Source organism: Protopterus annectens, chromosome 2.part0 (genome assembly GCF_019279795.1).
Source record: "Protopterus annectens isolate FY-2018-M chromosome 2.part0, PAN1.0, whole genome shotgun sequence".
Lineage (NCBI taxonomy): Eukaryota > Metazoa > Chordata > Ceratodontiformes > Protopteridae > Protopterus > Protopterus annectens.
In genome coordinates, this window is record NC_056728.1 from 322,686,298 (window position 1) to 322,713,608 (window position 27,311).

Here is a 27,311-nt window from a genome sequence, read left to right on the forward strand (position 1 = left end):
TGTGCCACTGACATTGCTAAGAAGAAATAATATCAACATTCCATGAAGGAATAGACTTTGCAATAGGTGTAATATGTGTAGATATATTACTAAAGAGCAGGAATTTACACATCCTTGTATAGATTACATTTTTAGACCTAGATTTCATGCATCTTGTAATAGTATAAATTTTATATATTTAGCAACCTGTATAAAATGTGCAGCTTTTTATGTAGGCATGACGTCTAGGAAACTTAAGGACAGGATTTAAAACCATATTTATGATATAAGGAAGATGAATTCCACTAACGCATTGGTTAAACATATTGATATAAATCCTGAACATAGTTTTGAGTTTAGAGTGCTACAAATGGTTAGGTTAAATAAACGTGGGGGGACAGGTTAAGTCATCTTGAATTAGTTGAGTTAGATTGGATTTTTAAATTGAGGGCTCACATTGAACCTGGGTTGAACCAATATGTCAGCATTAGGCCGGCTTTGGCTGCTCGTAGATAAATAGTTTTATATGTATTATTTTTTATATGCAATGTGTTTTAATTGTCTTGTATTGTTGTCATTAGTTTAATGTGTTTTTATTTTCCATTAATTTTATTTAGTGAGGTTTTTACCTCCGAAAATGTTGATGCACTTGATTTAATTGACTGTAAGCATATTTTGTGTTTATTTTGTTAAATGGTTAATGGATTGATAGCTGACATCAATTTATCAATTTGCTAATTTATTGAATTTTATGTTTTGCATATATATATGGACTCAGTTGTTATGTGAGTAAAACCTGAAGAAGCGTGTTTATCGCACGTGAAAGCGCTTGTTTTATTGAATATTTCTCTGTTTTAATACGAGTTTCAGTTTTGTTTTGTGGCTCATGGTGGTCCTACTTTCATTTCCATTTTCATCTAATTTGTTCGTAACTTGTGGAGTTGGACCTTTGGTTGGTAGCTGTTTCTTGTCATAAATATTAAGGAATAGACCTTGTTAAGGCAACTGACACTATCCCACATAAGGGAATAACTGACAAAGTAAAAGCAATGAACAGCAATTCATACTTAATTCAGTGGGTTCAAACACAATTTACATATTTGCCATGATGATAATAATTATAAATCTTATTGATATTTGTCCATTCTTTATACCCAGACCATCCAGTCCTCTGCAGGCCCATATTACTCTGCACTACCCCAGTCTACCCAGATTTAAGATACTGCTTGTAAGTAAGCAAAGGGAGAAAAGCATGTGTATATGTATTTAGAATATAATAATGACATACATAATCCTGACAGGTGAATGTGGGCAAGTATGTTGTTGAGGATAGCCACAAATCATCCAGATCTATTGCTGTTGTAAATATCCAACTTTCATATGTGGGGTGATATAGGCCATCCTCTTCAACAAGCTCGACAGACTCCTTAGCTTATTTTACTGGCTGGAATCAGAAAAGGATCTCACAGATGACAGTAGTCCCAAAGAAGACTTAGACATAGAAATCATGTTCAACTATGGCCGTTCCATGAATTTATGTTCATTGATGTCTTTGTTCGCAGCTTTTTGTTTTGCTCTTTTCAGTTTGAGATATAGCTGTTTACATTTTATTATTTTTGGTAGCTGACCTTGGATCCATTTATTCCACAGGTGGGGTTTATGTTGAGATAAAAAACGATGAGCCAGTTTGTCTTCATAAACAGAGTAAGGACCATAGTTTATATGATTTAGGAGATTTTAGTTTTACAAAGACATTGTATGTCTGTAAGAGAGTGGAGTTTTTCATAGTTTGAAAGGCCAAACATGGATTGCCATGGAAACAAAATACAGAGAGATGGTGATCAGTTAGTCTGTATAACTAAGGGACTTGTATGACTTTTTTGGTTAGGATCCTTCAGAGATTCTCCTACTGAGTGAAATGTTTCAATAAGAACATATTAGAAGTGGTATTATATTCACTAATGGAGTGAATAAGAGATGGGTATGATGGAAATAATAATCTTGGAATTCTGAATAATATGCCATTGATTATTAGCTAGATTGTATAGACACGCCTTTCAAGCTACAGTGCAGACATGGAGATCAAATGATAGAAAGTTATGTACAAAGGTTCCCAGCTTTGTAATGAGTGTCTCTCTTCTGGTTGCATTGTCTATTTGGTGATATGACAAGGAACTACTTATTTTACTAAAATGGAAACTGCTGCATTTTTGGCTTTAGTTTGAGACTATTGTACTTGTACAAGTTGCTTGTATATTCCAATATGTAAGAAGTATTTATTTTGTGTTTGAGTATTCTGGAAAGAAATACAAGTAAACTAATACAGTAAATGAATTTTGTTTTAATAGCTTTTTAGAGATAAGCATATGACTAGTGTGCATTAGCACTCTCTTTCTCTACAGAAAATCAAATAAGGATGGCCTATCCACAATGCTTTAAGTCCAGGAATTCTTCTTGCTGAAATTACTGCCACTAAAAGATAATTTTCAATGACAAAAAAATAATTCATTTTCTTCTTTAAATGACAGAAGAGCCTGTTTCACTAAAACAAAGCTCAAATCCTAATGCAGAACATTGCCCTTGTAGGAGAGGGTGGGGTTAAGTTGAAATGTTTCCTTAAGGACATTTTACAGACTTTAAGCAAAATTAGTTAACTATCTCATACTCCTTGTTGAATGTTAGAAACCAAGAACTCAAGCCAGAATCATAAATATGTGCTAAACAACCTAAAGCAGCTAAAACAAGAGCTGTGAAAGGGTCCAACCATCTTGAAGAGGTCCAAAAGACAAAGCAAAGGTGCTTATTTTTGTATATATTCTTAGTAGACCATGCATGGGCAGAAACAATGATCTGGATGATACTAGGAGGGTAGGATGCATTTTTGGCATTTAAAGGAGAAATTATATTAAGATGAGGTTTGCCAGATGGGTAAATGAGGAGGGTTGTGGATACATTCAGATGTAGACTTTTCTTCAAAACTGGGCTATTTAAACAACGTTGGCATTGCATATAGTTGCCTTTTCAGTACAAGTGAATATCTAGGGAAAGGATATGAAGGCATATGAGAGACCTACAGGCCACCTCTGTTCACAGCATCCTTCAACCATATTTACCTGATGAGGTTACAGGGAAAAGGAGTTGCTACAGTCAGTGCAAACAGATGGCAGGAAGGCTTCCTCTAGCATAGGAAGTGATTATGTGATATTGTCAAGTTTAGGGAGCAATCATTAGCCATCAGAAAGCAATAAATGCACCTGTCTGCCAAGGAACTGACATCTATGTGAATATGGGCTGATAAGAGAAAACAATAATGCTAAAGATACCCTCCAATTGTAAATGTAAGTCCATGCAACTGATCTGCATCAGTGCTGGTACATACTTTGTACAGTATAATCATCGAAAAGCAAGCCATCACACATATTAATAATGTCTACATAAACGCTTTATTGGAGGATCTCTAAAAACAAGAAGTTTTTGCTGATTACATCAGCTTCATCAGTTACTTCCTTAAATTAATGAAGCTGATGTGATCAAACAAACTGGCCTTCTTCATTTTCTTTTTCTTTCCCTTTTTGGTTTTGAGATCCTCTCATACATTTGAAGATGCCATTGGCCTGCATGCTGGCTTGTTTCTGGATTATAGCTAATTCCCAAACTATCACCATAAGAACTGAAAAGTGTAGCTGGCTGCTGAAAGACAAGTTGGGTGTTTTAAGCCATGACTCAAGGTGTGAGTTGCATATTTGTGAAATTCTGCTCTCATCTGACAATAGACAGGAAGACTGACCCCATTGTATCCTTATAGAGTCCACTGCAATACCACGTTTGAGGAAATACATATGGAACTAGAATTATTGTGTTGTCATGAGGCTCAATGGCTTTTTTGCAAAGGCTCATGGGAAATGTATACATGGAGAGAAAGTGAAACACTGCAACAGTACAACAGACAACAGTACAACAGACAAATCCTTTACTGAGCCAAGCTTACTTTGTAAGCCATGGTTTCCAACACATTTCATATGAATACTATGGACTGTAACTGCTCTGTTTGTGACTTAGCAGAGGTCATCATACTTCCCAAGGACTAAAACAAATGCAGTAAGGACTCTCTTGCTATCACTGCCTTCTGTAAAGTAGTGGGTTGCCAGGATCTCCTATCTGCAAAGGGAAAGGAATGCAGGTCAGGGGGCCATAAGCAATAGAATCTTGTAGCCTCTAGAAATAATGCCTTGGATCTACCTTTTCTATATAATGGCCTTCCAGACAGGCAGCTGTATAGAAAACCTACCTCTACAGGATAGTTGGGCAAGGCCTCAGGACCTCTGCTATGCTGGCTCTGTGGTCCTTCAGAAACAGTACATGGTTATAAATGCAATTTCTATTCAATCTACACTGTTTCTTTCCTTTAACATATATCCATTATGTCTTCTCTACAACCTGGCTCCTACAATAATCAGTAACATTTTTTTCTGCCAGTTATATACTAGCTTTTCTATCTATTCTTATTATATTTAACTTCTTTCTCTATCTCCTCTCTAACCAGCTTTAAATACTACTTGACTCCGACAGAGATTTTTAATATTTTCTCCACTCTTCTTATAAACTACTTCTGCTCAGTTGCTGTTAGATCTAAGGGTTGGCATAAAGGTTAAAGTACTTCCTTCAGCAACACAAGATGCAGTGTTTGATTCTCACCTTTGGAAAATTAACTAAGCTTAAAATAGCAGAGAAAGCAGATGGAATAGTGAATTATAAAAGCCTAAATTAGTGATCTATGCAGTCTTGTCATGTAAACTTGACATGTTATGTCTTCTAGCTTTCTTTCAAGTACATTCAGTGCATATAATGTAAACTTGAAATTCTGCAAATCTTTAACCTTGTCTAGCTTTCAGTTGTATTCATTGTATATTCACTGCAAACCTGAAATTCCATAAACTGTGTTTTCTTTCAAGACCATATAGTTTTCATTGTGTTTGTTATAAATTGCATCTGGGAGCTCACCTACCCAGTTAATAAATTATATGAATAAATAAACAAACAAATAACCCTGATTCTTCCAAGAGTGCCAGCTTCTAAATCTTCTAAATGGGCAGCCATTCTGGGATGAGCCACAACTGCTTTAATTTCTGCCTGACCTTTGGTACTTTTGGTTGCTGCCCTTTAAATCATCACTGCTTTGGATGTTCCTGATTCCTTTTCATGGGATCATAGGTTCATAGGTTGGTACTAGGCTATCAGCCCTATCAGCCTAGCCATAACAATTCCCTGGCTATTTCTTCCCATGCTATTTACTTCCCTGGACCTCTGTCTAGCAGGGCGACTGATGTGATCCCCGGGGTGAATTTCCTTTCTCCCATCCAATCGTCAAGTTTCCTTTTGAAGAGGACCAAAGAGGCACTCTGCTTGACATGTATGGGCAATCTATTCCAGAGTCTGGGGAGTCCCTGGGTCAGAAACCTATCCCTCCAGCATGTTTTGTTTATTGTGATGACAAGGTTTAGATCCCTGGAGCATGTGGCTCTGAGGGATTGGGATTTCTTTAAGTGTAGCATGTCCAACAGCTCTGGGTTTGACATGGCCTTGTATGTTAAGCAAAGATCACATTTCAATTCATTTCAATTGATGTGTTACTGTCCAAAAATGACTGTAAACAGAAATGAAGATTTTATCATCTTTCATTTTTCTCCTTGCTGTTACCTGAACAAATGTGTACTGTTACACCTGGAATTCTTTGTGAATTTAATAAGTGAAGTCAGGCATGGTGATGAAGGGATGCATTACCTGCTGCCGCTACTGCACTGTGCACCAGGTGCATAGTCAGGTAAGAGATAGTAGGGAGAGAGAGAGAGAGAGATAGATAGTTGATGCTTGGGACTTCAGTTTATTCCTGTTCCCAGTCTCTGTCTCCAACTGTTTCAAAACCTTGCTCAATTTGTCTGCAAGGTCCTACTGGAAATGAAGCATATAGGACAAATAACAAAGCAATCAGATCAAAAAGTGGAGAACATGAAGGCCCAATTTCCAAAGCAGTCCAGGTATTTGGACTCTTTGTTTAAGACTGAACTGGACACTGAGGTGTCAGTTCCATCTTAAGGTGCCTGATGTTACAATGGAGCCAATAGCTGATTTCCCAGCCAATGCACCACAGTGCTTGGGTGGCCAGAAGATCTTCTATGGCATTCTAGGTGAAGGGATTATCCATCATGGTGCTTGTCAGATCTGCTGGATAACTAGGGCTACCATTTTGTTGGCTGAAGGCACAACCCATAAAGAGAAGTGAGATTTCTGGAAGGACTCCAGCAGGATCTTGCCATATGAAGAGAGTTTTTCTTCTGGATATGGCTTACTCATCAGTACCAGGATATACCCAAACTTGGAGTCTTCAGCAGGAGACAAGGGGCAATATGTTTCATCATTGTCTTCAGTATCTGGGGTTGGAGTTTCTAACAGGGAATGAATGTGCCTCATTTTACACTTATGCTCAACTCATTTTGTTGGTGACAGAGTCATCAAAGGGGCAGAGGAAAGTAAAACATGCTTAGATCTGTGAAAACCATCTTGCTGCTTTCCATTGGAATCTCTTTCTTAATGGATAGGAATGCAGGCCTCAGGTACAGACAATGATAAGCCATGGGTTGAAGGCAGCATGTCGATAGGGTCCAAATGCAGCTGTATCTGAGAATACAGCATTAACACAGACAGTTTCCAATATTCTGGCCTTTTCCACAAGCTGCTAGGAACGAAAATGGCAGGTACTACTGTGACATTATTTTTTTTTTCACTTTTCTCACAATCAAACATCAGACATTTATTGAGGTTTCTATCTTTTGGAGTTAGAGGTAAGGAAACATACAGTGTATAAATGTCTGAAAACAACAACTCAAAACGTTACTTTCCTCCCAGTTTAACATCAGAGGGTTGCATGGAAGGTGGCTATCATTTAAAGGTAGAGGTAAGGAGGTATGCTGAATAGATGTGTAAAATCAGAAACTTAAACTATACAATGCAATCATGTTCTCTTTCACTTTCACCCCAATATAACACAAATGAGACACACAGAATGGGATTCTTTTTTTTGGGGTGGGGGGGTTGAAAGGCAGGCACTACTCCCAGATGTGATTATGTTTCCTTGCAGACATTTGTATTCTCAGTTTTTGATAATTACTATATTGTCAGCTTTGAACAATGAGCCTAGAGCACAACGTCTTTCTTCTATGAAAAGAAAAATAATAATACTGAATCTCTCTCTTTAGTCATGATTTTTGCTTAAGTCATCACTGGACTGACAGTTTAGGGGAAAAAAGCTCTAACATACACCTCGGAGTATGTAGAATACATGGCTTCTCTAGGGTGTTAGACAATGGCTTGAGTCATTTCTTTCATCCACAGTTATTACAGTGTAGTCCTGGCCAATCAGATTGTGTTAAAAGGATGCAATAAAGCCTGAAGAGTACCACACAGTACAGCCATTACTACGGTGTAGGGGAGAAAGCCCTGTCTGTGCCATAGGTGTCCTGAGTGGCAAAGGTGAATATAGAAATTGGCTGGGGTGGATGGAGGTGAGTGGTCATTTCTGGGTCACTCATCCTGGAGGAAGAAGGTGCCTATTAATTGTCACATGGCTGACACTTAGTAGAACTAAGTATTTACTTAGTGGAGTTCTGAGGTGGCTGAACTCATGCTACCATACTGCATTGGAACTGTACAGCAATGGGGAAACTGGGAAACAAAGGCCTACTTCCTGATCAGTGGGGCAGCCAAGGGAGAAAGTGAGTGCTACTGGGAGAAATGGGAGGATGACACACAGAAGCAGTAAGCTGGCCTACTCACTGTCACCTGTCACCAAAAATGGAAGGCTGATAGGGATTCCTGGGCAAGAATAGATGGGCTACATTTTCTATTCCAGGAATACCAGCTCCTGTTCTACCAGAATGAATGGGCCAGTTAGTGAAGGTAGTCGAGCCATCAGGTAAGTTCCTGGGGAGAAAGGAAAAACAAGGAAAAAAGAAACATACCCAGTAAGAATAGTGTGAAAAACAAGAAAAAAGGAATGTTGATGGTGTAGAGAGGCCATGATCTGGAGAGAAGGGAGCATTGAAGAGAGTTCCAGTGGGGAAGTTGGATTGCAAGGGATGAGATAATCCACTGAAGTCCTTTGCTTTGGGCTGCATTTCATTTAAAGCTGGCTCTGCATACATGCCCAGTTGTATCTCATTGCTTCTGTGACCTGAAACTAATGTGGCATGTGCATTGTTAAGGGACATGTTTCTACTGTTTATGGATATTACAAATGTTATCAACCTGATGTATTACTCACCATTCTTATAATTAGTATCCATCAGTGTACTAACATGATCAGATCACTTTCTAAGGATTTTATTGTGAACTGTGCATAGGTGTGAATCATGTTGGGCCTTGCTGTACTGTTCAGCAGTTTGTGGATCATGGTAAGCAGCTGTTCTACTCTGGCTGTATTCATTTGCAGAACAACTTCATACATAGGATGTTCCTGGTATTCTGAAAGACCTCTCCACAAGCTCTGTGCCTCACAATTTGTTTTAAATTTGCAGCTGTTTTCTCTTAATTTTCTTATGTGTTGGCCCTGTGCATCACTGACAATGTTTTTTTAATATGTTTATAAACAGCACCTTCAGACAGTATCTATGTATCGATTTCATTTTTAACACTCTTTGACAGCAGTGCCTGTTGACTATCACTCCCTGCAGGACAATCAGCCTGTTCATTCCTCATCACAAAGGCAGGAGTTGGCCAAGAGCAGCTATCATTTAGACACCCATCAGGGGTGGTTCAAGGTGTTTTCTTCCTACCCAACCATCCCTTTGAGTACCTGGCATGCAGAGCTGAAGGGGGGATGAGCAATGGCCTGTCCTTCACTTCCACAAGGGACATCTCCAGCAGACAGCCCTGACCCCTAGTCATCTTTTACTTCGGCAAGGAACATTATCAGCAAGCAGCTTCATCTCTATCCCTCAGGCATGGGAAGTGGTTTTCCCAGTCCCCATCAAAGAAGTCTCGCTTCCATATGTGATCATTGAGTAATGGCTGCCCCCCACACCCTCCCCACCCCTTCAGTCTTCTCTCTCCCTGCCTGGTTAATATAGTGCCAGGGCTGCCAATCAAACTGTGGTTGTCTGGGTTGCAGTAAGGGTGCCATATCTCTGTGCCACAGATTCAGAGTTCTGTTTTTTTTTTTTTTTTTTCATTTTGATAACCAATTAAATATTATTTAACCCAAGGGAGTTTTCAGATATTGATATGTGCATATTTTCTTCACTGCAATGTTAGGCATTATATCTGAAAGTATGAACTTAACTGTCCTTAATCCTTTTCCTAATGATCATTTTTAGGAGGGCTGCCTCTAGGCTACTGACTGCTTTATGTTTTTTCTCTTCCTATAAAAATATTGCATCTGTTAAATGCCTTAGCATATTTTATAACACTTTAAGGGACATTTACAGGAATAATTGCATATAAAAAACATTAAACTGTGCTCCTAGCCATAAGGGCAAAGGTGCAGCTGTGTATTGAATTTTAATGAAAAATAATAATAATTTCATGTCATCTTTTATGCCAGAATATTTAAAAGAATGAAAATGACTTAGATAAAAATATGCATATTATTTTTTAATTCCAGCTTTCAAAACATTGTATCTTGCACACTTACTTTGAGCACGCTATTTTCATTATTTTAAATACTGTACTTACTGCCTCAGGCAAACTATATATTATGCTAAGCTACTATATTTTCTTTCAAAAGGCTTGTCTTATTTTCTGTTGTTGTTAACCATGCATTCACTGCGATGTAGTCACCCAAGCCGTGTCTGAAAATGGTCAGTTGTGATCCATGCCCTACCCTGTTAACAAACAAACAATAACAAATAAATAATAGCTGAAGATAAATGATAAGTACACTTTTTAATCTAAATTGTATTGTGACTTTTGGAATTTGTAAATTTCGAATTTCTGGCTTGAATTAGATCTTAACTTCAAATGTCAACATCCATGTTTTGCTTTAGTAGATTACTACTATATTTTGCAAGATAAAACACCTGAATGGAAAGCCTTATACAACACTTTACAAAGCAATAGGGCTTAGGAAATTTAAGAAAATAAAACATAATACTCTCCAATATATATATATATATATATATATATATATATATATATACATACATACAGACATATATACATATTGTCAGTCCAAAGATGTTGAACAATTTAAGGGGGGGGGGTATAACAGAAACTTCATGGCCATTAAAGATGGAGGCCAGCAAACACCCAAACATTAATAGTAAGTGTTTTTTCAAAAAAACAAAAGGCTTAAAAATAAATAGTTCACCACCTTTTTTCTGTCAGAATAGTTTTAATATTTTATTTGTATAATACATATTTTTACTTCTGTGTATATTTTTGTATGTAGTTTTTTCTATCTGAGATATTTAAATCACATGACTTTCACTCATGTAATGTGTCATATGATTTCTCTTACTTATTTAAGACAAATGCATTGTTCACAGTTCATATTGATGAAGTGTTGTTCAACATCTTGGAAGAAAGCACATTTTTGGTGTTTGGATTTGGTTTGTTTGCACCTTTGACCATTTGAAGTTTCTTTTTGTTTTAGGTATGTACTTGACTAGCCTCCTAGCAGAGGCCACACAAAGGTGAGTACACCTTAAGCATGTGGACTGAAGAGTAAGAGGTTAGCTGAAACACAGCTACTTAGCATATGCAGTGGTGTAGGACCAACTATCTACCTAATACTACAACTGCTCCAAGTTGATACTGGTCAGATGTAGTCTCATCCTGTTTCACTAAGCCCCACCCATTAATTTGTTCCCAGCAGCCCTACCTTACCTTGAAGTCATCTGCCATCACCGCTGTGATTGTGAGCTATGAGTAGAATTTTCATGCAATATGTCATCTGATGTGATATAAACATCCAATCTGGTACAGACAAGGCTACTGCTATCACTTCACGATCAGTGAATTCATAAGAATACAGCAATTCAGTTTGGAAAACTCACTACTTAGTTCTAAATACACATACTGATTAACAGTTTATAATAGTGACAGACGATCAACTGCTGAGGTGTTCACTTGTACAGAAGTATTCCAATCATGAATGGTACATGACAACAGCATTCCATCCTTACCCAGAGAGAAAGAGATAGAGAGAACATGTTACATGCAACAGAAGAATACAATGTTTGATGGGGCTCAGGCAGATTATAAAGTGGCAAATGTAAACTCTGGTGATCCTGTGGAGGTATTTCACATGTTTCAGTTTAGGGAACTCCTGATGATTAGTGATACAATGGAAAAGGGAGACTCTACCACCTTGATATTAGCAAAGGCACAGGAGCAGATCACAGGCTGCATTTAAAAAGTCCACAGATCACCTCAGCATTAACTTGTGTTCATCTGACCCAAGGTTAATTAAAATCTGATTATGCAAATTATGTTTAAACAGAGTGGTTTGTGTATCTTAGCACAGGCCTTCCAGCTCTGGTTTGCTTATATTACTACTAAATACCTGACACTGCTGCAACATCAACCTGGGGTGCATTCTTATGGTGAGTACGGCATACAGTTTTCCAAAAAAAAAATACTTCTAATGACAGCTACAGTGCCAGGTTAGATGTATGTCATCCATGTATTTAGTGCACAAAATGCTGGGATGTGGCAAGAATTTCAGACTCCAGTGCTAAGCAGCAAGGCATCTGTCTGTCCAGTAGCTCATTCCTACATGGAACCTGCTCTGCATTAAGCACTCAGCCACTAGACATTGTGTTCGACTTAGTTTGCTTGTAGTAAATTGTTATGTTTCTTTCCCTCCTTGACACTGCTGCTTAGGAACCTCCAAACGGATTTGAATATGTCTAGATAGTCAAATACCTGCCTTACTGTTTCATCTTTCACTTGAGCATTTTTAGTTTTGCTAATGAGTTTTCTTCTGTTCTGCAAGAACTGGTAAAACAACTGTGTCTGCTTCCTTTGCCTGAAATTAAGCATCACCAAATTTAGTTGCAATTAGTAGGGTGGCAATCTATGGAACTGAATCTCTAGATTCCTAGATTCATCTTGCTGGTTAAAAGAGGTGACTAACGGTTGGGTGGCTAGAAACTGCTCTGAAAGGTTTAGAAGCTGGCCAGCTTTTATATAATTAGTAGGGTATATTAATGAATCTACTTCTTTCTTGTCTTTTACCTACCAAGCCAATAGGGAATTTATCAATTATTTGGACATTACACTCACTAAAACTCCTACTGGTTTTAAATCACAAATATATAGAAAACCAACCTGGTGTAACAGGTATCTCCACTTTGACAGCCAACATCCTTACTTTCAGAAAAAAAGTATTGTAAAAGTATTGTAAAAGGTCAAGCTGTCAGAGTGGCGAGGATGACATCTAATTTTGATGACCTTACACAAGAATTCTTCACCTTGGGTAAAATGTTTTGTGAAAGGGGCTATCCCAGTGAGTTAGTTGTGGCAATAATGACAGAGGTCTATCAGGGATGGGGTACCCGGTTCAAACTTTTACTTGGGCATCCCAATTCCATCACAGGTACATCAGAAGTTAGATCTAAAGAATTTACGGGATCCTGTTCTATACAACACAATCATTTTTCTTCAATTTTTAAGAGAATTTTACAAGAAAATTGGTCCATACTCAAGACAAATACTGAGATAATAGAAATTGTAGGAAATAAACCTACTTTTATTCATCGAGTGGGTAACAATTTTAAGAGAACCTTGGAAGGAAGAGACCACTCTTTTCGGAACACCAGGGGTACTCACCCATGTGGTTGCTGTGCCCAATGTTCTTTTATTAATACTTCAGATAGTATTAATTTGAATAATGGTTTGGATAGTACGGTAAAATTCTGTAGGGGCAATTGCAATACCTCCATGGTTGTGTATTTGGCAACTTGTTGTCATTGCCCATGTTTCTATGTGGGCAAAACTGAGCGTCATTTGAAAGAAAGGATATATGAACATAGAAATGACATAAAAACTAAAAAAGAAACAAGTGCCTTATACAAACACACCACTTTTTGTCATTTTACCCCATCTTTCAAATTTGGAATTATTGACACAGTGGATGTGGAAATTAGAGGAGGAGACCCCAAAAACATTTTGTTACAGAAGGAAATAAGATGGCAATTGAGATTAAAATCAAATATTTTTCAAGGTTTAAACGAATACATTAACATCAAAGCCATCTTAGTAGGGAAGGCTAACATAGTTTGAGTTTGTTTAAGTCCCTTCCAGAAAAAATATATATTCATATAAATACAAGTTTATATTTATATTTACTTTCAAACACAAAATTTTTAATTTAATGATGTTTTTAACACTTTTGTGAAATCAATATTTAGTTTTTATATTATAAAATGTGTTTTCAATAAGGGTTATTTCAGCCTTTTCAGGCTTCAGGGTTTTGATGTTTTAACATTTTCATTTGATTCACCCTGTTATTTTAAGACTTTGAATTGATTAATTGTTTTATTGAAAGTAAAACCTTATTGGACAAATATTATTATTTAAAGTTTTCAGTAACAGTGGGATTTTATCTGATGAAGTTTGTATATTTACAGACGAAAGCGCTCATGTCAATTATTGTTTCTTTCATTAAAGGAATTGGCCTTCTACGGGTGAACTGTGACTTTTTATTACCAGTTTTGATCCATTTTCCGGTTTTTATAACCTAAGTAACTCAAATTAATGCAGCAGTAATCATTTCAACATCTATGATTACGACAAGTTTATATAACATCATTATACTTTCAGGCACAGTACTTGTTATAAGAGTACTGTCAAGCTAATTTGAATCTTTATGTGAAGCACCTGTTCTGACAGTGTAGCAGACTTGAAGATATGGATTTCATCTGTACTGCTCATAGGTTCATAGATAAGCACTAGGCTAGCTGTTCTTACAAGCCATTTTAAGGTTAGCCAATTTTCATCAAAAGTGATAATCAAAGCCTGTACCTTGTGTCTGTAAGGTAAACAACTCAACTATTATGCCACTCCCCCCCATTATGTTACACAGCTACATATAATTATTTAATTTCAATCCACACTAGTATCCATGGGCATTACTTCTGTAGTAAATCTGCAGCTTAATATGACACAAACACAATGTAATGCCTACATATCATCATACCATAAAAAATAAATAAAAATGGAATTAGCACAAAAAGCATAATAAAGTACAGCATATTTAACACAAATGTTTATTTCAATGAATCCACTGAAGTTAATTATTAATTTAACTGAATGTAGTTAACAAATTTTGTATGGAGCCTTCATGTAGTACACAGGTAACCTACTGAATTCAGGAAGAATCCCTCTACGGGTCCTATGAAAACAAGGTTGGTGCTACATTTAATTTGATTATTTTTCTAAGAGTAAAGTCAAATAAATATACTGTGCTATTCAGTAGAGCAACATCTATTTCTATGAGAACAGAATGAACACCACCACAGTAGTTTAATCCTATTCATTAGGTGTTAGACGTCAATACTTATCAATTATTGATACTTTACAGGTCATGTGTGTTGAGTGACTAGTTATGTACATTATACTTCCTGTTTTTATAAAGCACCAAAAAGTAGTTAGTTGGATGACTGTGACCTATAATTTTTATCACTTTTCTTCCAATAAGTGAATAAACGGGTTTCCCACAGAAGTAACACAAGAGCTAGTACAATACAAATCTACATTTTGAAAATCCATTTCTGACTCCTCGTATTTTAATCTGGTTTCAATACTAAAGTAATGAAACTTTTGTGACTGGTTATGATTCAGTAGCTATGCAATGTATCTCTCAGCCAAGCATTAGGTTATTTTATTTTATTTGTTTCCCAAGTAAAAGGCTAATTGTATAGATGTTTTATTTTTCTGCCACATCATGGCTCTGTGCTCATTAATAATGACTGACAGTTTTTTTTAGCCATAATATATGTACAAAGTATATTTTCAAAGCTGCTAGTCACACTCTATCAGTCATCAAAATAATTAAACTAAATAAGTACTTGTTTATTATTTGAGCTACTGCTTACTCACCATAACCTCTGATGGGGCACATTTCTGAAATAGGTCCTTGAGCCCAACAGCGGCCACTATCACAGCAGCACTGCATCTTGGTAAATTGACCAGTTAGCTCTTGGGCACATCGACCATTCACAAGGCTTGCAAAGCAGGTGCCTACTCGTTGATCTGTAATGGAAACAAATTAATAAGTAGCCATCATTCAAAGCATTAGTATAAGCATTCTGGGACCTTTTTACCTCAGAAAACAAAACAAGCATGTCATTGGGAAATTAATGAGGCCACATATACTGTCAGTCTTCTATTACATGGTATTAAATATGTATACAGTCATAAGCAGATTCTTAACACTTTTATTGGCCCATTTTGGAGACAGTTTGGAATACATAATAAACAAGTCTATCTATATGACATGTTTTTGATGTTGATACATGCCATATCTTTTTCCTCTTCAGTACTACCTTTGGTTTGTGTTCTTCTGTGCATACATTGTGCCCTAAATTCTTTTCACTTCTTCCACAGCAGTTACTTTTATTTTACTCAGGCATAAGTCAGGAAATAATACAAATGGAGAAATGTTAAACTTAGTATGGAATGTTAAGGGTCACTAGACGGACTGTAAAGCTAATGTAGCAGCAAAATCACTCACATTTGTAAGTGATATAAAGTGGAATGAATTTTGTAATCTATACTAATTCATTTTTTTTTCATTCTGACAGAATTCTGTGACTGTTGAATTGAATATGCTCGCCAGCACTTCTACTAACTCCCCTTCCTGTACATACCATACTTCTACTAGGAATCTGCTAGCTGAATCTGTCACACCTTTCATAGCAATCAGCACTCTTCTTTAAATTCTGCTCCCTTTTCCTTCCTTGTCTCTTATCAGGCACATAATCTTGTTTTCTTTCTGAAGCTGTACCCTGTCCATACCTATGAAATATCGGACGGAAGGCTGGCACAACATCCTTGACCTTCATACATCCTACATTGTATTAATGTTAATGTCCATTAACAATAGCTAAGAAAAGGATATATGTTGTTCATTGTGGACTGTTTTTCTCAATTAATGTGTAAAATGAATTTTTTTACCTATTGGGGCATCCCAAACTTTGTTTACTGAAACACTTCCTCTCACACGACAATGATGTCATCACGCCTCACCCCTTTCCAATGCGCCTCACTACTTTAAATATTACCTTTTGTTACTTTCCCTGTATTGTTTTCATTCCCTAGGGAAAACCAACACAGTGCTCCTAAATGAGCTAGAGACAGTGATTAGCTTAATGTCTATGAAGGTATATACTTTACAGTACAGTAACTGACACACTTGCTCTGTAGTATGAATTTTAGTGCTGTTTATTTTAATTTTTGTATTTTTGTAGGTGTTTGCAAAGGCAGCAGATAGATTGTTGTAGTTTTGGAAAAGGCATTCACTGAAATTCCTTGAATGTTTTGGTACCGTAGCAGACTGCTTTTTTATTTGTTTAATGTAAAATTTGTAGTAGCATGGCTGATTTCAGTGTGCTTGTTCCAGAGGAAAATATATTATCGCTCCTGTTACTTGTGCACATCAAACAGGCTTACAAGTGCATGCAGAGGCAGTAACAGCAACATTGTTCTATTTCATGACACTTTATGCTAACTATTTAAATGTAAGTTATTTTCGTCACAACCTGTGACTGGCAACTATCCATGGGATATAGTTCTTAAGGCAGCTTATTATTGTTGACAACAGCATTACTATATGAAAGGGAAAAAAGTTCTGCAAATTCAAGTGTTACTCATTTTAATACCTTTCTGAAACCTAACATTAAATATTTACCTTACATCACAAAAAGATTTTAAAATTAAGTTTTATTTAAATTACAGCTTTGTTTTTAGCTTGACTTGATGGAAATAACACAACTATTACAATAATAAGCTGGCAACTACTTTCAACGAAATCCAGAATGCAGTATAATGCAGTTTCACTTACTGCAAAATGTAGAAGTAAGCATGAGGAACAATTTCTAGGCAGTTTGCCAATAGTACTGTATTAACATGAGCTGGAAAATATGCCAGTAAAATTTAAATTCAAACCTTTATGCAATTTGGTGTTGGATTGCAGGACAGCAATTTTTCTCTTCAAGGTAAGAATGCTACTGACATTGATTAGCGATCTTTACCTAGGCTTGCTTTTATATACGGAGTAGTACATATTGCCGATGTATCCTGTCTGTACAAGCAGAATAGCTCTCTATTTCTTTGTTGAAGAGTCAAAGATAAAGGCAAAAAAAGGATAACAAACACCCCAAATCAGGGACAATTTCTACATATTACTCTAAATTTCTGAAAAGGTTACTGGAACAACATGTTTTGCATTAATGTGCATTTTTTGAACAATAAATGTAAACGTGTAGCTGTTTCCCTGATTATCTGCACCAGAAATTGATTTCAGATATTTAAAACTTTTGAAACATTTTTTTGCACAGTGTAATGATATCAGGTTATGGCCGAAAAGGTATTGCAGACTGACTGTCTTTCCCATTTCTGGCTATCACCCCTTAAATATCCGGTTTCTTCACATTTTCAGTATATGTTGTACAAAAATGTACTAATTTTACTCGTCTCGTGGATAGCAAATTAAATATATAGTAAGGCATGCATCTCAACTTCTTTGCTCTAAAAGGCACATAGAAAAACCCAAATCATTAACACATTTAAATATTACTGTGATTATCTTAAAAGTGAATAAACATAAGTATGCTCCAGTGGCACAGAGGGATAATGCCCTGACTACAGTCCAGTCGACCCATGTTCAATTAGCAGACTTATGGAGTGGCAGGAAATGGATGGGTGTGCCCATCCAAGGTAAGAGAGCATTTGTTGATAAATTCCCTAAAGGAAGGCATGGCCCAAGGAGGGGATTTGCCTTTTGACATCATCAATGAGCATGGGTGGTAGATAAAAGGAGTGGGAGGGTCATAAAAAATCCCCTCAATGGAAGCACAGACAAGCTGAGCCCTCAAGACTCCTCATGATACACAAACAGCACCAGCAAAAAAAAAAAAAGAGCAAGTCTGTGAGGGCTGGAGACTAGCTGCTATACCTGGCATGGACACTGGGTACTGGAGTCCAGGCTAGTAAAAATGAGGTCCAAGGGACCAAAAAAAAGTGAATAAATATGCATTTTCTGAAAAATAAAAAGCATAAGACTAATGTCTGACATTATACATGTGACTGTGTGTGTGTGTTTGTGTGTGTGTGTGTGTGTGTGTGTGTGTATTTGTGTGTGCATTTATAAATGTGCATGTATGTGTGCTTGTGTATGTGCATGGGTGTGTGTGTGGATGCGCATGCTCTCAAACACTTGGCCAGACTTTCAGAGGTTGGGGTTGCAATGGGTTACACTGTATGACTCTGACATAACTGAGCTTAAATACACTACTACAGATATTACTTTTGTCTTCATTCATTCATTCATTTCCATTATCACAGACAACTAAGTTTATGCAGTCTATGAAGTTGCTGTTATTGCTGGCCACATCTGCAAGTGATGCAAAGGAATTTACACTGGGTTTCATTGCATGAATCAGAAAGCAGTTAGGTGAAATATATTACTGTGGTTATTACTTATGCATTTGGTCATTTATGTCACCACATTCATACATCTTAGCTGTACACAGTCATTAAAGTTGTATTTGCTCGGTGTGTGTGTGTGTGCGTGTGTGTGTGTGTGTGTGTGTGTGTGTGTGTGTGTGTGTGTGTGTGTGTGTGTGTTTGTGTGTGTGTGTGTGTTATGTTGTCTGACAACAGTGACTTACAAAACATGGCTGTATCCAATATTTATATGTAATGCATACAGCAACATGATTACGTTCCAAAATCGGAGAAAAAGATTAACTATATAAGTGCATCCCTTGAGTTAAACCTGATCTTAACAGTGTTTAGAAGTGCTTAACAAAAGCTTGTTAAGGACATCTAAGTGATGTTATGCCTGTGCCTCATGTTAGGGACTGACAGTGGAGACTTCCTGCCAGCAAATGGTGGCAGAAGGTGAACCAGCTTTAAAAGCTATTAGAATTTCATTTTGCCCCACTAGAAGAAGAAGGTATGGAAGACCAAAGTGTTTAACAGCTTTTAAAGCTGCTACTTCCACAGAGGGGCACTGTTTCTGCTCATTGTTTGTCTGACATTGCTAAATTATTTTACCATCTTTGAAAGTCATTAAACCACTTCACTCTTTTATGGGTCTATATCACTTTGTCGAACCTTTATTCATTGAACTTTATCTATCGAACACCATTTCAGCTAAGGGTTATATCACTGAAATGTTTTCCTAGTGAGAGAAGCTACTTGGTCACCAGAGTGATCATAACAAAAACGGCATTATTTTTAAACTTTCCATGGTGAGGAGGTGAAATCCCCCTAATTATATATATCAACTCCAATATCGCACTACATTGGGGAGAAAGGTAAATTTGCGACAACGGCCAACTAACTTCCTTTCCAGGAAAAAAGTTTTGATTATGTAACCTTTCACTGAAATGGTGTTCACTGCATATAGTTCAATGAATAAAGGTTCTACAAAGTAAGTGTCTGACAAAATGATATAGACCCCTCTTCACTGCATATAGTTCAATGAATAAAGGTTCTACAAAGTAAGTGTCTGACAAAATGATATAGACCCCTCTTCTACACTTTTTTCATTTGTGCAACTGATGGTAGAAAGACTTATGATCACGTCTCTGATCATATTTCTCTGTGTTTTTGATGTGGATGCTATGATTTTCCACTCAAACTTTTTTTCCAGGGTAAATGTCTTGGCATCCATACTTTGACACATAATGTAGAGGACTATAATCAGGTCTCTGATTGTATTTTACATTGTATGTATGAGACATGGATGCCAAGAAATGCACCTCTTTGAACTAATATACATTACTGTGGCCATTATTTATGCCTTTTTCCATTTCCTTCATCACAAGCAGTTATCTGTGGGGTAAATAATCTATAAAAAAGCTGTAGCTGATGGATACATCTGGAATTGTGTATGGCTCATTGCATTGGATTGCATTGTGTGTAACATATAACAATGAAGTGAAGTACATTACGGACATTATGGTGGATGTTACTTATGTATTTATTCATTTCTGTCATCGCAGTTACACATCTGAATCATACAAGATCAATCAAGTCAATGTGTTTGCTGTGTGTGTGTGTGTGTGTGTGTGTGTGTGTGTGTGTGTGTGTGTGTGTGTGTGTGAGAGAGAGAGTCTGTGTATGGCTGGGCTGTGTGCATATGACTTTTTGTGTGTGTGTGTGTGTCTTCTGATAGCAGTGATCAAAACACATCTTTGTGGTCATTATTTATATTTTACTAATTTATTTCATGACAATTACACATCTGTGATGCACATAGCAAGTACAGTTGCTGTCTGTGGCTGTGGATTTGTGTGTGTATCTGTTTTGCTATCTGTTTGTGTGCATGTGGGTTTCTGTGTGTGTGCATGTGCATATTTCTGTGTGTGTGTTTATAATGCGGTTATTTTGCCTTTGTGTTTGGCTATTTTCCCCATGACCTAGGGTTGAAGGTATACATCTTCCTGTTTTTTGCCTTATATATTAGCCCTGTCCCTTGCAAAAATGAGTTTCTGGTAAATGACTGAGGATTACAGTCAGTCAATAATACTGGGCATTAAAGCTCCATACCTACTGCTCAGCAGACAATGCATGTTGATGTAAAACCTGTAGACTTACTAACTAGTGAATTAGAGCTCCTGATAGTGAGGGTTGAGGGGAGTGTATGTGTCTGCGAGCAGCAAGTTAAAATACATGAATACTGTGCTCATTCCTGTGTTATACTTTACACTTAGACAAGAAAAGCGTGTCAGAAAAGTGGCTTTTGGGGGGAGGCAAGTGAGGTTTATGGGAGAAGAAACTGACCATCAATCAGGTTTTTCATGGGTAAAGGATGTGTGTGTGTGTGCACCAAGGGGCAGATATAGAACAAAGCTCCATGGATTAAGTGCGGCCCTTAATATGAAGACAAGACTCAAAAATCTAATCTGAATTTATTTTTTTAAAGTCTGAATTTGTTTTGTGTTCCTGACATTTGTGACATGGAGCCTTTTACATCTACTGAGAAGTATATAAAAGCAATAGAAAAAGATTAGTGCCAATACGTCTTCAAGCATACTTACTTATCTACTGTCACAGGATTATGCTTGGAACCCCCCCCCCCCACACACACACACACGCACATACACAGTTAACATTTAGCCTCATGCTAGCATTAACAGAAGTCAGGTGCTAAAACAGAAGAGTGGTGAAAAGCTAGTCAACATTTCATACTTCATTTGGACATTTTCTTTTTGGAAAAGTCCACATGTGTCATTTGTTTGACAGCTTTCTGCCACAGTCCTGTTTTGGTTACTCTCCATGTGGCAGCAGTAAGTGTGTTACAAATTTCAAAGCTGCAAAACATTTAGAGATACCGCACTCTTCACTTCAACTTTTGCAGTACATTCAAACAGATAAAGCTCCATGCTTTGAAAAACAATGATTGGGTCTCTCTGATTATAAGCTTCCTACTAGAGAAGAGTTTCTTGATATCCATTTCTTAAACAAATAACATCCTGGTTATGATCTAAGACCCAAAGATAATCATCTATGTTATACTTTGAGAAGGCCCTGCTTTTCTGATGACTTTATATTTAAAACAGCATAACAACAAGACAGTGACAAATTTCAGTGTAGCGTCACACCAATATGTTTCAAATGCATTTTACCGAAAGACAATACAAATCTGCTGAGGCCAATTCTACTGAATGATACTTCTGATTCTAAAGTAGAAAATGAAAGGCAAACACCTTTAAAATGAACAATCCAAGATCTCAATACAATGTATGTATTTCCAAGATCTGAATAGAATGAATATATTTTCTAGTAAATACTCTGAAATGCTGACATTGCAAAGACTAGAAATAATTTAATTGCTGCAGACTGGTTTCACGGTTTAATTTAAAAACAGAAAAAAAGATGAATCCACATTTTATGTGGCAGCATAAAAAAACCTGAAACATCTGTTCTTTTCAAAAGGCAACAAAAAGATAACTTCAGCATAAATCATGACAACTGTTATTGTAGAGAATGTTTTTCATCTGATGACTGCTACTCAGTTTACAGATTTGGACTGGAAGGGAAAAACAGCTAAAAGATTCAAATAAAAATAAAGCTGTTTTGCTTAACACAAGACTAGGCAAAGAAAATGAGAACAATAAAACCAGAAATGACCATTCTCCAAGTGGAAGTAAACATCATGCATGTTAATGAGGCATACTTACAAGATTGGTAATTGCAATTGTCATTAAGTAGAGTATTCCTAAAATGTGGCTGTAGAGATGGGATAATCAGTATAGACTGCTGTACTGGTAGTCACATTCACCAGTCTGAACATGGTCAGCTTCCTCCTTTCCAATTCAACAATGACTAAATGACCACTGTCCTACATGGACTGTTCATATCCGAATCATCCTGTGCAACCAACAAATGGTGTGGATAGACTAGTCAGTAGGGTTTGCTCCCTGGAAATGCTACTCCTTTTGCCCATTTTGATAAGCATAACACATACGATGACCATCCAACTGACTCTAGATCAAGGCCAAGGTCAGTGGAATGCAGTCCATGAATTATGCACTCATAATATTAAAAGTGTGTTGTTCATAAACTGAGTAGTATTACCTGCCACACCATTGATGTTCGCACACACATAGGGCCATGTACACCTACCTGATGGCCCTCTATAAGGGAATATATGTCCATGGGCATGCTCATCAACAGAGACATCAGCTACAGCTAAGAAATGTTGTATCTCATAGTTGCCACTGTCTCCAAAGTCATACCCACTGGCAATGTCAGTGATATAATATTACTGCTCTGCACACCGCTGCCTTCAACAGGAGCATCTGTAGAGCCACCATGACCATCATGTACACCTGATATGACAGACATTGTCTATCAGCTGCTAAACACATTCAGACCCTCACCCTATTCATGCCCCATCTCTCTGGCACTCAGCATCTGCTATGTGTGTTGTACAAGCCAGTACAGAACCCTTAGCAACAGGCTCCTGCACAAACAAAATAAATGTTAACCCTATAGATGCCCCCCCCAATATGACATATGCTATGCAATAACTGCACACTGCTATACAGTGTCACCACAAACAAAATAAATGTTAACCCTATAGATGCCCCCAATATGACAGACTCCTGATCGAGTATGCTATGCAATAACTGCACACTGCTATACAGTGTCACCAAATCAGACACCTTCACCAGACCATACAATAAAACACACAGACACATTCAGCACCAATCAGTAAGTGTTGATGTACACAACTAAACACGCACAGCAATCTGCCATTGCAGCAAAGTAACACAGAGACTGCATATTGGGATATCAACAGCCTGCTCACCAGGTATCCCTGAAGGTGATTGTGCATCACATGCAGTTACAGGAAATGCAGTAGTTAATACACTGAAAAGCAGCAAACTATGTCTGTGAATGTATAAATATAAATTCTATGACTATTTGCAGCAGATGGCACCTGGGAGGTAGCCACAGTGATTATGCACCTGTCTCCTTGCCTACATCATGTCTGCTCTTGTGGTGGCTGAGCATGATGTTATGATAGCTGCATCATGTGATATGGGATAGCTTTACACTTTGCTGTGACTGCCTTTGCCTTTGGGATGCAGTGGGTGTTTCTCTGTGGTTGGCCTATAAGGACAACAACTATATGCATATTTGTATCTACACTGCCTGCTGTGCAAAACATGCATCATACAAATGTACTAGCAGGTGCAGTCTGTGCGGTCATTGTGAGCCTATCTAAACTGGGTACTGACAATATGAAGTCATCACCAGCTACAGAACAGGAGGTAAGAAATCTCCTGCATAGTTCCCAGAAGTGAAGGGCTCCAGATCACTCAACTGTTAGTATTCAGGCATAGTGCTTTGATTTTTGCAGACAGATTTTGCCTTTAACATCTTAGAGTTAATGATTTTTTTTGTAATTTTTGTTCTTTCCAATGATTTTTAAGGTTATACATAAATTATTAAATAACTAAACTAGGCCAATACAAAGCTTTTTCACAACTACTGTAACATGTTGGATATACACATGCGTATGTGCCTTTAAAAGATAGTCAGAATATAAATGTGCAGTGTGGAAATATATTCACAGCTATTAGACAGATCACAAAATCTTAATTGCCGATTACTATAATACAAAAAGGGAGTGGCCTGTATGGCTAAATTCAGGAAGTTAGTTCCTCGCTGAAAGATCATCTGAAAGGAAGACCTGGAAGAGTGGAATGAGGCTAACCAGGGGAGTGCAGCTTTGAATTATACCTTGTAGAAGTACTGGGTTTAGAACTGAAATAATGGTCTTGTAGATGTCTGCATCCTTGGACTTTCCTTGGGGCCTGGGAAATGTCTGCAGCCTGGGACTTTCTTTTCTGTTATCAAATGGCCTGTACCCTGGAAGGGCTGTGTATGCTGGACACTGATAAAGTAATTTTTGTTTTATGTTGAAATTACAAATCCATTTGTGCAGTTTGAATAAACTTGAATAAACTTGTGTTTCACAGATGTCCTTCCTCCAGTGTCTTCTTAGACTTACGCTACCTATATGTGATTTACCACCTAAAGGTATTCTGTTTTGGAAAATTAAGTACTCCTCTTTCTGACTCCCTGCTATTATTTTAAAGACCAGTGCTATGATTTAGTAATGCTCAGCGGTAAAGTGGTATGAAGGGCTTCCACTCCACATTTACATGGTCACTAGTCAGATTTGGCATGCCTGGTTATGCATACTTGTGAGTAGCCCTCTGCACAGTTATACACTAAACAGTATGACACTATGACAATGTAAGGCCTCCACAAGTACCTTACTGTTTTCATCCATTAAATTATCTTTTTGATATCACTGTAAAAATCAAGACAGCAGAATCTGTAATGTTAAATGAAAGGAAACTATCAGAAGGAACAAGTGAATGTCCATACCTGACATGTAGCCACAAGTCATACAGTATGCAAAATAAAAGAGATAAACTGAGAAACAGTCAGGTGGTTTATAGCACATACATAGCATGAAATAGTGCACAGACATATTTAAACCATAGCAATAAATAAACACTAAAACAGCCCAGTAAGTCATGATTAACAAAAGACAAGTCATGCAGCCATCAGCAAATCAGCAGTGTAGTATTGCCCTGACTGGGCTATACATACAGATATAATAACTACACAAGATAAATGGACAGCACATAGGCAGCCATCTCTAATAAATGAGCCAACACACATTAACTGAACTAACACACACACAGACACAAGAAAACATACCTACAGCATTACATTACACATCTCATAACAAGCCTGTCTACACATAGAAAATGATAAAAACACAATAAATCATTTCAAATGAATCACTAGCAAAGTCTTGTAATGCAGAAAATTTCACACAGTACCCCATAGAATTAAGGGCAACAGCAGAAACAAATACTAATAATTATAGACTGTTGCACAACAAAGAACAGTCAACATGCAAGCCATAATAGCAGCAAAACACAAAAAGGAAAAAAAAAAACATGCACCATATTTCACAAACCTGCAAAAAAAATTTTTTTAAATTAAAAGTAATTGTGAAAAACTCTTTGCCATCCAAAATACAACCGCAGTTGGCATCATGGATGAATAAGCATCAAACTCTGAGCAGCTAATGAATTTGGTTATGCACACTGCTTCCTAAGCCATCATAATAATAACAGCCATAATGATGTTCACTTCCTAAGGCACTACATAATACCATCAATAATGATGTTCACTTCTTAAGCCACCGCATAATAAAGGATATAATGATGTTTGCTTCTTAAGCCATCACATAATACCTGCCATAATAATGTTCGCTTCCTACGCCACCAAATAATACCTTCCATAACAATGTTTGTTTCCTATGCCACTATGTAATACTGGCCATAATGATGTTTACTGATAGAAAATATGCCCACCTCTACAGCAGTGTTTTAAAATGTAGTGTAAAGCATTATAGGTTCATAGGTTCATAGGTTGGTACTAGGCTATCAGCCCTAGGGCTTATACAAGCTTAGCCATAACAATTCCCTGACTATTTCTTCCCACACTATTTACTTCCCTGGACCCCTGTCTAGCAGGGTGACTGACATGATCCCCGGGGTGAATTTCCTTTCTCCCATTCAATCGTCAAGGTTCCGTTTGAAGAGGGCCAAAGAGGCACTCTGCTTAACATGTATGGGCAGTCAATTCCAGAGTCTGGGGAGTCTCTGGGTCAGGAATCTACCCCTCCAGCATGTTTTGTTTATTGTGATGACAAGGTTTAGATCCCTGGAACGTGTGGCTCTGAGGGATTGGGATTTCTTTAAGTGTAGCATGTCCAACAGTTCTGGGTTTGACATGGCATTGCATGTTAAGCATAGATTGCCTCTGAGTAGACAAGATGCGACAGGGTATAGCTGGAGTTTTTTAAGGCGGTCAGCATAAGGCATCTGCTTTAGGCCTGTGATTCTTTTAGTGAGGTATTTCTACGGCCTTTCCAGTTGTTGCAGATGTCTTGAGAGGTACATACCAAATGGAGCATTGTATTCTATAATGGGTCTAATGAGGGATGAGTACAGTGGGACAATGACCTCCTTTTTTCTTGATGAAAAGCCCTTAGTGATGAGGTGTGTCACATAGAAGGAATTCCTGACTGTTGTGGCGATGTGGTTATCGAAGGTTAGACCACTGCCCACCTGTGTCCCTAAGTCTCTTATCACACTTTCGGTGTTTAGTGTACTGCCACCTATGTGGTAATTCACGGGTACATGTTTTTTCCCAAAGGGGATAACTATACATTTCTTGGCATTGAGTTTGAGCCCATGGCTCTGGCACGAAGCATCTGTTTCTGTAAGGCCCTTTTGTAGAGTATCTACATCATTTGGGGATTCAATAATGGCTCCCAGTTTGCAGTCATCTGCGAACTTTGTTAGCCATAGTCCCTTAGTGTTGGCCTGTACTTCAGAGAAATAGATGCCAAATAAGAGCGGTCCCAGGACTGAACCCTGAGGTACTCCACTTTTCACTTGTCTGGAGCTGGATTTGGAGTTGGCTACTTTTACAGTGTGGGTTCTGTCAGTAAGCCAGTTAGCAACCCATTGGGTGATGTAGGGATTAATGCCCAGCTTAGT

The 27,311-nt window shown here is 37.5% G+C and overlaps 1 protein-coding gene across 1 annotated transcript in view; it reads right to left on the reverse strand.

Annotated features, from left to right (window-relative positions):
* FBN2 (fibrillin 2) overlaps window positions 1–27,311 on the reverse strand; it is a 2,449,070-nt gene that overhangs the window by 1,335,285 nt on the left and 1,086,474 nt on the right. Inside the window, exon 9 of the mRNA XM_044060803.1 lies at window positions 15,076–15,228. Within this exon, the coding sequence (XP_043916738.1) occupies window positions 15,076–15,228 (153 nt within the window). The remainder of the gene's footprint in view (window positions 1–15,075; window positions 15,229–27,311) is intronic.